Genomic DNA, 10819 nt, shown 5'->3' on the forward strand with positions numbered 1-10819 from the left:
ACTTCTCCAAGTCAAGCCAGCTGGTGGCTTGGAGAATGCATTTAAAGTTAAAGTTGCTTTCTTTCCCCCTCTCCCCCTCTTCCTTCCTTCCTTCCTTCCTTCCTTCCTTCCTTCCTTCCTTCCTTCCTTCCTTCCTTCCTTCCTTCCTTCCTTCCTTCCTTCCTTCCTTCCTTCCTTCCTTCCTTCCTTCCTTCCTTCCTTCCTTCCTTCCTCCCTCCCTCCCTCCCTCCCTCCCTCCCTCCCTCCCTCCCTCCCTCCCTCCCTCCCTCCCTCCCTCCCTCTACCTACATCTGACGATCATGTCTTGAGGCTCTCAAACATCAGCCATTTATTCTGCGTGGCTCTTACATTAAGCAAGTCCTCCCCCCTCCGGCTCTAAAAGAAGTTTGAGTTGCACACAGCGGGCAAACCTACAGGGCTTTGAACACTGTGGGCTGAAGCGGTTTTGCAAACTCATCTGTCCCCTGAACAAACCAGCAGTGGTTTCTAGAGGCTCAAGGGCGAGGCGGAGGCTGTGCAACAGAGTGGCTGCTTTTCTTGCCAAAGAACCCAGGCTCAGTCTCCAGCATCTTGGGTAGAAAGACTGGGAAAGGCCCGTCTCAGTCTGGGACCTTGAATTGCCCCTGCCCATCAGGGTAGCGTAGCTGGACTTGGTCATCCACAGGCAGCCTCCAAGGTTAATTGACTCCACAATAATAATAATAATAATAATAATAATAATAATAATAATAATATTTTTTTATTTATATCCTGCCCTCCCAGCTGAGGCAGGCTCAGGGCGGCTAATAATAATAATAATTTTTATTTATATCCCGCCCTTCCCGCCAAGGCAGGCTCAGGGCGGCTCACAAACATGGAAAGTGCTATGATGTACAATAAATATATTATACAATAAAATACATTAAATAAATAGATTAGTTAAAACCACAACAGATAAGGTGCTATAATACAAAACGATGTATATCAGATGGCTGAATGTCATTTCAGGATTCAGTCTTGTAGGCCATTTGGAAAAGAATAGTTTTACATGCCCTGCGGAACTGATTATAGTCCCTCAGGGCTCGAACCTCGGCTGGTAGTTGATTCCACCAATGGGGAGCCATTACTGAGAAGGGCTGCTCTCGTGTTGTTTTCAGTTTGGCCTCCCTTGGTCCAGGGATTTTTAAGAGATTTTGGGGAGAGGCGGCCCCTAAGGTAGACAGGTCCTCGGCCATATAGGGCTTTAAAGGTAATAACCAGCACCTTGTAACGAACTCGGAACACAATTGGCAGCCAGGCTAGTGGGGGTTGCCAGGCTAGTGGGGGTTGGGTTGTGGGGCTGTACCTAGTTGCCAAAACACCAGCGGTCACGGAATTCAGGTGCTTTAACAAACCCAGATTTTGATAAATGATGGTTCATAAAGCCTAACTTTGAAATCCTGGCTTGGTGCCAGGGCTTTTTAAAAAGCAGGAACGCAGTTCCGGCTGGTTTGGCATTGTGGCGTGGCCTAATATGCAAATGAGTTCCTGATGGGTTTTTTTCCTACAAAAAACCCCCCAAGCCCTGCTTGCTGCAGATTGATGATTCCTACCCCCTGCCCCAGCTTATGGAGCTATCTGCTTCCAGACATCATGACTACCCGGGTTCTGATTAAACCCCTGCTGAGCGTGCGCCCGCTTCAGCCGGGACTACGAAGCCATCGTCTGCCCATGGGGATGCGTGTGGGTGTGGGTGTGTTGTATTCTGTTCCGACCCCCGTTTTCTGCCTTTGTATTCTTCAGAGGTGTTGCCGGAAGCTGAGCTTGAGCCGTCAGATGTTTTGGATAAGCAGAAGTGCCAGGAGTCGCTGGCTGCTCTTCGCCACGCGAAATGGTTCCAGGTAGAACAGAAGCTTCTCTGAGATGGTCGGAGATCGGAATGTGTAGTTAATTTCTCTGTTTTTTCCTGGCCAGCCAGGTCAGCAGCAGTGTTCTCTCTCAGCCGAGTTGGTGTGAGGCAGCTCACAGTTTTTCAGCCTCCAGCTCACACATTTTTGTCATAGCTCCGGAAGGGCAAACTCATTTATGCGGCGGCCAAATCACTTGCTCACCGCTTCAATGCCGGTAGCTCATGAAGTGGAATTTTTTGCTCACCAGACTCCATAGCTCAGAGGGAGCATCGGAGAGGGCAGAACCCTTATGTGAATCTCCTCCTCCTTTTGTTCACAAAGAGGAAGCCAGGCCCATACTAAGGTTGTCTTTGAAGGCGCCTTATGTGTAATTTCAGTTCTGATACTTAAATCAGACCGATGGAATCCCACAGGCATGGCAGGAGGACAAACCCAGAGCAGGGAACCCCTACTAAAGATGCTGTGGGCAGGCTCTGCAGTGGTGAAACTAGGTTCCCACGCACAGCTGATGTATTTCTCATGGCACAATGTTTGGGCATTGCTGCTGTAGACGCTCCACTGAACCCCCACCACCACCACCACCACACACACACCAGCATCTGCTCGGACATAGGTTCACCAGTCTCTGCTGTTTTGTTCTCCAAGGCCCGAGCGAACGGTCTGCAGTCGTGTGTCATCATCATCAGGGTGTTGCGGGACCTGTGCCAGCGTGTGCCAACGTGGGGCGCTCTTCCGGATTGGGTAAGGAGGAAGCCTCAGGCCAGTCTTCCCAAGTAGCTTGCGTGGTTCCATATTAAGGAAGCTGTTGCAAAAAGGCTAGGAGGCCCTTCTGTAACGATCCCCCTGCTGCCTTCTCGAGGACGGAAGTCACTGCTCTGTTTCTGTGTAATGCATCCCAGCAGAGTCGATAGCGAACTCCTGCAAGCTCTCCAGGTGGGTAATGCAAGAGACAAAGGCATGGACGGCTATTGACAAGTCTCTCACTCCATTGGGATATGTGACCAAGCTGATAACGATGATTTGCAGACCAATTGGACAGTCTCCCTAAATACTAATATCCAGGGCTTTTTTTTGCAGCAGGAACTCCTTTGCATATCAGGCCACACAACCCTGACGTAGCCAATCCTCCTGGAGCTTACAGGGCTGTTAGTGCAAGGCCTGCTGTAAGCCCCAGGAGGATTGGCTGCATCAGGAGTGTGTGGCCTAATATGCAAAGGAGTTCCTGCTACCAAAAAAGCCCTGCTAATCTAGATTTTCAGTCCACTCAGTCGCAGCTGGGGGAGAGTTCAAAGAGCCCTGCCTCATCTCCCTGGAAAGCACAGTGCTCACATTCCTGTGACAGATGGGAAATGGTTTGGCGGGCTGCGCCACAATCGCATTTGGGTCCTGGTATTTTACCCTGTTTAAACAATAGGCCTGGGCGACTGCCAAAAATCTGTTCATATTGGTTTTCGTGGTTGCGTTGCGTTGGACAGCGATAGGATTTTTATCCCATTGCACCCATCCGAGCATCTTCTCTTTTGCAAAAGTATTGTTCATAAGGGCATATGATTTCTGAGTTTCTTTGCAGTGTTTCTCTATCAATTTTGAATGCAAATATCGCTCAGGTGGTTTTACATATAGAAAGCAGTTTAGGAACTGAATCTGCACTGTCCTTAAATGACAAAAATGGCCTCGATGAACTAACCAACTGCGTCAAAGCATTGATTTCCCATTGAGGAGGAGGAAGGAGCCTCTTGCGCTGCGGAAAAGCTCCTTGCCTCATGAAGGAGTCACCTCCGCTAGCCAAACAGATCTGTGGGATCAGACTGCAGGGGTTTAGCCCAGCATCATGTTTGCTGCAACAGGCAGCTGAGAAACTTCAGGCCGGTCTTCAGGCAAGCTGTGAAGACAGTAGACTTAACGCAAGGTGTGTCAGGAAGCTCCGATGGTTGATATTCAGAGGTAGACAGCCTGGTTACACGGAGGTTTCTTGTTTAGATTCCTTTAGTAGTAAGCCACTGGTTGCCCTGTATCCTCCTTTCTGAATTTATTTCATCCTGGTTCAAAGCCAGGAAATAACGGCTGTTGAGGGGTAACATAACAAATGTAAGAGGAGCCCTACCTAATCGCAATGAAGTTCTGTCTAACTTGGTTTCTCGTGTCCGACACTGGCCAGCCAGATGCCTCTGAGAAAACCCACTAAGGAGGCCTGCTCACCCCCACCTCCTCAGCTTGTATTCAAAGGTAGCCTCCTTCTGAGAATGGAGGTTCCATTAACATGGTGATAACTTTTGATTAATTTGGCTAGTTCCCACCCTCTTGAAACTGGTGGCCACCAGTGGCAACTCCCTCCCCCCGCCGAATCTCCTGGCCACAGGTTCGAGGGGGCTTATCCTGAGTTCCAGAATCCCAGAACAGGGAGCAAACCACTCGCCAGGGCTATTTTTGTAGCAGGAGCTCCTTTGCATATTAGGCCACACACCCCTGATACAGCCAGTCCCCCAAGAGCTTACAGTAGGCCCTGTAAGAACAGCCCTGTAAGCTCTTGGAGGATTGGCTACATAAGAGGGGTGCTGATATGCAGAAAAAAGTTCCTGCTACGGAAAAAAGTCCTGCCACTCGCCATCGCTGATGTCTCGAAACTGATGCGGTGACCTCGTCATGCATTCTCCGCCACCCCACCACCAAGTTTCTGTTCTGCTTTCTAAGTCAGTTTCCACCCAGAGATCACCAGAGCATGAATAGCAACAAAGCAGGCTCTCTCTTTTCGAAACTTCATCTCCTCTAAAATGTCTTCAATCTCCCCCACCTTCCTCCAGGCCATGGAACTCCTGGTTGAAAGGGCTCTGAGCAGCGCTACGGGGCCGCTGGGTCCCGGCGAGGCTATGCGGCGTGTCCTTGAGTGCATCGCCGCCGGAATGCTCCTGTCAGGTCAGTTCTATACAGGTGTAACTGCAGCATTCCCCCCCCCCCCCTCAGTGGCTGTTGGGCTGTGAATCTTGCCAGTGCTTGAAATCCAGAAGCCTGAATTTTTGCACCTGCACTCGTTATAAGCCACAGACTCCACCTCTTCCTAAAAGGTGAGGTTGGCTACAAGCATTAAGACAGCTTCAAGAGGGGATTGGATAAACACATGGAGCAGAGGTCCATCAGTAGCTATTAGCCACAGGGTATTGATGGAACTCTCGGTATAGGGTAGTGACGTTCTATATTGTTGGTGCTTCGGGGGTGGGGGTCAAACAGTGGGAGGGCTTCTAGTGTCCTGGCCCCACTGACGGACCCCCTGATGGCACCTGTTTTTTTTGGCCACTGTGTGACACAGGGTGTTGGACCGGATGGGCCATTGGCCTGATCCAACATGGCTTCTCTTATGTCCTTAAGGTGCTGTCCAAATGAATCTTACAGAGAACACCTTGCTGTGGCGGGACAGGAATACCCTGCTTTTGGGGGGGGGGGAGGAGTTGCCTGCAACAAAAGACTGGGTAGGCTCCAGACTAAACTGCAGTTTCCACCAGTCCCCCCCCCCCCTTCTGCAGCTTGCCCCTCAATCGTGTCAGTCCTCACAGTCCCATCCCCCAGGGACCAGCATTTCATGGCGAGCTGCAGGCTGCAGTTGGGTGGAGGGAGGCAGGAAAGTTCCATTTGGCCCCTGTAGCCTGGATCCAGCCCAGAGCCCCCTCCTCCCTTCAGCTCTCCGTCCTGCTTCAAAACGTGAGCAGGTGAGGCCAAAGGATTCCTCCATGCATTTTTTTGCATGGGCTGCACAGCCCATTAAAGTGGTGCAACATCTGCGAGGCAGCTGCATGCACTTTGGTAGCATGCCAGCTGATTATCTGCAGGCAGGGGCCAGGCACGTGGGCTTTGTTCCAAATATGTGCAGATTCCAGTAGCTGCCCCTGCTGGCGTTGCTGCCGTACGCCCCTTGTTGAAAAAGCCTTGAGTGTTTCCAGGGCTTTTTGTTTGTAACAGGAATTCCTTTACATATTAGGCCACACACCCGATGTAGCCGATCCTCCTGGAGCTTACAGTAGGCCTAAGAGTCCTGTAAGCTCTTGGAGGATTGGCTACATCATGGGGTGTGGCCTAATATGCCAAGGAGTTCCTGCTACAAAAAAAGCCCTATTTGCCACATTGTCGCCCACTCGCTCAATTTTTGGAGATCCTCTTGGAGCTCTTCACTGTCAGCCTTGGTTTTCACCATCTGAATAATGTGTCATCTGCAAACTTGGCCATTGTACTACTTGCCCCTAGCTCCAGATTGTGTGGGAACAAATTAAATAGTCCTGGCACCAGTACTAATCCTCACGGGACCCCACGCTTACCCCCCTCCGTTGTGAGAACTGTCCACGATGGGTATGAGAATAAGAGTTCATTATGGGAGTTACAGGAATGATCTTTGCCCTGCCACTTGAAACCTGTTACCTCTTCCTGTGAGTACCTCAGTGGTACTGAGCGTTTCCCTCATATTCTTGCCCTGTCTTCTTAGATTTGCGCAGGGCCGTGGGTTCAGCCAAATCTCTCCCTTATTGGTTTGAAAGGACAAGCTTCTAGTCCCGAGAACAAAGCATGTGGGCAGCACCTGGGAGCGAAGTGTGCCAACATGCGTTGGGGTGCACGTGGCAGGGGAACCCGGATGACAGTTGCTTGCACCTTTTTGAGGGTATTCTGGGGGTGGGTGGGGGTCACGGGACAACGGTTGTGCCACAAAAGTCAATGTACCGAGTAAGCAAGCCACAGGACTGTTCCTTGCAGGGTGGGAGCGGCCCCCGGCTGCCAAAACGCACCTTTGCCTCCCCTCGATCCCTCCCGTTTGGGTCATGTAATTGGTGCTGCCATTCCTCCTTGCCTTCAGATGGCCCCGGGCTTCAGGACCCCTGCGAGAAGGAGGCGACAGACGTCTTGCAGAGCATGAGCCAGCAGGCGCGGGAGGACATCACGGCCAGCAGCCAGGTGGGTCTGGCCGCAGTTCCCCTCCTTCCCTGCACCTCCGTTAGCGAAAGATCCATCATGTCTGAAACGACCTGCGAGAACCAGCTTTTATAGCAAGTCGGGCGCTTGGTCCATTGAGCCCAGAAGTCTGTCCTGTAACTGGCAGTTGGCTCTCTGGGCAGACAGAGAACAGTCTTTCCCCAATTTCTGTTACTTTTTATATGGAAAGTACCAGGGATTGGAATCAGGACGTCCCAGATACAAAAGCTCATTTGGGGATCCCAGATACCCTGTACCCCAAATTCATTACAATGTAGGCAAGAGATTTCTTGGTCTCTCTTTCTGTTCAGTGGAGTCTCCCCCCCTTTTGCTGGGCACTGCTGAGTGTTCCATTCCCAATATGAGCACAGAAACCAACAACCTGGGACCACCATTCGTATTACAGGCAATACAAAAAGCAAACACTGATGATGATTATATTGGATTTGTATCCCACCCTCCACTCAATCTCAGAGCGGCTCACAATCTCCTTTACCTTCCTGTCCCACAGCAAACACCCTGTGAGGTGGCTGGGGCTGAGGGAGCTCTCCCGGAAACTGCCCTTTCAAGGACAGCTCTGCGAGAGCTATGGCTGACCCAAGGCCATTCCAGCAGCTGCAAGTGGAGGAGTGGGGAATCAAACCTGGTTCTCCCAGCTAAGAGTCCGCACACTTAACCGCTACACCAAACTAAAGTGATGTACTGGCTAACAACATTCAGTAAAACTTTTTAAAGAATCATATCCCACTCTGATATGGAATTGAGAGCATTTGCCATCAAAGGAACGGCTTGCTCCTAATATAAATATTGTAGAGAGCATTTTGCCAGCAAATTCCAGAAGGCGTTTGCATCTAGTTAGAGTACTAGTTCAGGACTTAAGCTATATAAACACTTAAGTGGTACTGAGAGGTAAGTTCTCAATATCTTAAAAATTAAGTCATTTAAAAATCTTAAGGATTATCCACTTCCATTAAGCTTTGTGTTATATCTCATAACCACCATGGTTTATTCCAGGATGAGAGATCTTGAAGAAAATAAAGATGTTGCAGAGAGCATTAGCACTGAACTGTACCAAGAGGCTGATAACCCGGAAGGAAATAGAAATACTCCTGAGGAAGTTTTTTGACAAAATGAGCCTATATCTGGGTGCTCATTGGATAGACCTTTCTTGTAATAGTGTAATGCACAAAAATATTATGCGATTCTTAAAAAGATTTTGCTCAATACTATTACGCCAGTACATCGCAGTGTTTGTTTTTTGTATTGCCTGTTCCATTCCCAGCCAAGGCAGGCCATTTTTGCCCAGGAAGGTTGGAATGTACAACTCATCCTGCTTCCCGCCCCCCTCTCCCTTGGGTAGCTTTCTGCAGCTGCTTTGTTTGGGGACAGTTGCAAGTCTGCTGGGCATATCAGGTTTGATTCGCCACTCCTCTTGCAGCTGCTGGAATCAGCCAGAGCTCTCGCAGAGCTGTCCTTGAAAGGGCGGCTTCTGTGAGAGCTCTCTCGGCCTCACCTACCTCATAGGGTGCATGTCGTGGGGGAGGAAGATAAAGGAGATTGTGAGCCACTCTTGAGATTCAGAGTGAAGGGCGGGATATAAATGCAATATCTTCATCTTCTTCCTTCCACAGCACGCCCTGCGGATGATGGCTTTCCGTCAGGTCCACAAAGTGCTTGGCATGGAGCCCTTACCATCGCCCAAAAATCGGCCTGGCATTCACGGCCGGAAAAGGCGTCTGGACACGGACGAGGAAATGCCGGAAGAAGGGGACGGGAAGAAGGATAAGAAAGATGAGAACGACGGGGCCTAACCACTGTTGCGGGATTGGCTAAGCCAATGTTTCACCTGACTTTTTATATATATAAATATATATGAAAATACATTGCGTTGCTGTTTAGGCGAAAATTTGGTAATTTGAGTGTTTTTTTTTCTCCTTCCCCAGCCCCTCGGAACGGACATAACCGTAGATCTTGTTTTACTGTGTGAATCATTAAAGGGATTCCATCATGCCACAAGAGTCACATTGCTTCTGCAATGGCAACCCTCCCCCCCCGTCTTTCTGACCCCACACGGCTAAGATGCCCTCCTCACAGCTACCCATTTGGCATATCTTTAAGGAAGCAGTTCAACCCACTAGCATCGGACCGGAGCTTTAGAACGCTCACAGTTCCAAAAGGACCGTTGCCGTGTGTTTTTCATGCTAGCAAACCTGGGTGTGGCAGGATTCCTTGTTGGAATTCAGGCAGTTTGAAGGAACCGTGGGGCTTCTGCTGGGAAGGAGGACCCCAGCTTCAGTCTGCACCCCCCGCCATGTATTCTACTGTTGTTACTTAGGCACGTTTGCTCCCCACCCGTCCTTGAGTGCAGCTGGGAAGGTGTTTGGGTGTAATGATACAGAGAGAGAACGGCATTAGTGTGTGGGGAGGAGAAACCATATGCGGGGCCAGTGCATCCATTAGGCAGTCAGAGGCAGCTGCCTGGAGTGTGGCCCTGAGGGGGAGGGCACCGGTTTTGGCCCTCCTGTCTGCCCTCGCCTCCAAGGCAAGGGAAATAGCAAGCTCGGCAGCAGAATGAAATCTGGTTTTTTTCTTCCTTGGGGGAATACAGTCTGTCCCCAGCCTCTTCAAACAGGGTCATTCTGAACGCCGTAACTTGTGGGGTGGGGGGAGAGACACAGTAACCGAGGTGACAAGCCCAGCCGAGAAATGGGGATGGAGAGCGAGGTGGTTCCGCTTCTCAAAAAGGGCAGCCGTTTGCATCTCCCAAACCAGGCGTGCGTTACCTCGAGTGCCTTTGCAGACAGAGCGAGGCCCCAAGCTGCATTTTAGAATGCGTTTGAGCTGCACTTCGTAACCCGGGAACTTGTCGCTGCAGCTTTTCCGCCTCCTGCCTTTTTGTAAACTTACAGCCATAGTGGGCTCAGATCCCGCAATTCCTCGTGGCACCTTTCCTCTGGCGTAAAAAGCCGTCCCTTGCACATCCCGAGGATACAACCTGTTGAACCACGCAAAGCACAGGTACAGAACTGCATTCTTCTTTGTGACCTCATGACATGGCTGAAGGGGGAACCCTTTCTGAGGGGAGGGGAACGTTGTCTGGCAGGTTAGAGTAAAATGTTTCTCCTCTGTGAAGGCTTTTCCTACAATGACTGTGGTGTTTTGTTAAAAGAAGATTTTCAACTTCTCTCCCGCTGTAGAGTCTGGATTTATTTTTTAATGACACCCATTTTTGACTGTATTAACTGGTAACTAACTGCCTGAGGGTGGGTGGGGAGAATAGGGGGGGGCAGGGCCACCCTCCCTGAAATAAATATATCCTATCTCCCTTGTTTTGTGTAATTTTGAATGTTTACCCAGGTAATCTACGCGACGAAGTGAGGCATTTGAATCTTGCCCTTGGAGGCATACGCTTTTCCAATTGCGGGTGCCCCTGAACACATCTCCCAAAGGCCTTCTCACCCCACCCCAGATTCTGCTCCATTTTTTGGGTTACAGAACACTTCCTCCTTGGCTAGGCTGCTTTTTTAGGGCTACGGTTCAACTGCAAGAATTTAAGACGGGGTGTCAAACGTGGCCCGGGGGCTGGATCAGGCCACCAGAGGGCTCCTATCAGGCCCTTGAGCAACTGGCTGTAATCTGCTTCCTTCTCCCTCTTGCTTCCTTCTGCATCACAGCTTGCTTTGCCAGGCTTGCTCAATTGCACGGGAGCTACAGAGCAAAGACTATTTTCTCCATTGGCTGAGGCTCCTCCCTTGGGGAGGAAGTGTGTGTGTGGGGGGGAGAGCTTGCAAGAGTGCTAAACTTTTAAGCATATTTTAAGGTTTTAATTGTGTTTGTATCCTTCATAAAGCTTACATCTCCGCTACCTGGCATGACATTTTATGACGCACATGGCCCGGCTTGACAAGGTCTCATTTATGTCAGATCTGGCCCTCGTAACGAATGAGCTCGACGCCCCTGATAAGTTTCTAACATCGCCTATGCCTTGAAGCTTGTTGCCA

General features: G+C 50.1%; 2 protein-coding genes across 2 annotated transcripts in view; both read left to right on the top strand.

The window, feature by feature from the left end:
* LOC132567045 (zinc finger RNA-binding protein-like) overlaps positions 1–8724 on the top strand; it is a 49582-nt gene extending 40858 nt beyond the window's left edge. The window contains exons 15-19 of the mRNA XM_060232638.1: positions 1762–1859; positions 2514–2609; positions 4670–4781; positions 6703–6800; positions 8450–8724. Of these exons, the coding sequence (XP_060088621.1) occupies positions 1762–1859; positions 2514–2609; positions 4670–4781; positions 6703–6800; positions 8450–8629 (584 nt within the window). The 3' untranslated portion in view covers positions 8630–8724. The remainder of the gene's footprint in view (positions 1–1761; positions 1860–2513; positions 2610–4669; positions 4782–6702; positions 6801–8449) is intronic.
* The window catches only part of REEP6 (receptor accessory protein 6), a 518143-nt gene that overhangs the window by 172004 nt on the left and 335320 nt on the right, over positions 1–10819 (top strand). The gene's annotated exons all lie outside the window — the stretch shown is intronic.

The sequence above is a fragment of the Heteronotia binoei genome, chromosome 2, assembly GCF_032191835.1.
Source record: "Heteronotia binoei isolate CCM8104 ecotype False Entrance Well chromosome 2, APGP_CSIRO_Hbin_v1, whole genome shotgun sequence".
Lineage (NCBI taxonomy): Eukaryota > Metazoa > Chordata > Lepidosauria > Squamata > Gekkonidae > Heteronotia > Heteronotia binoei.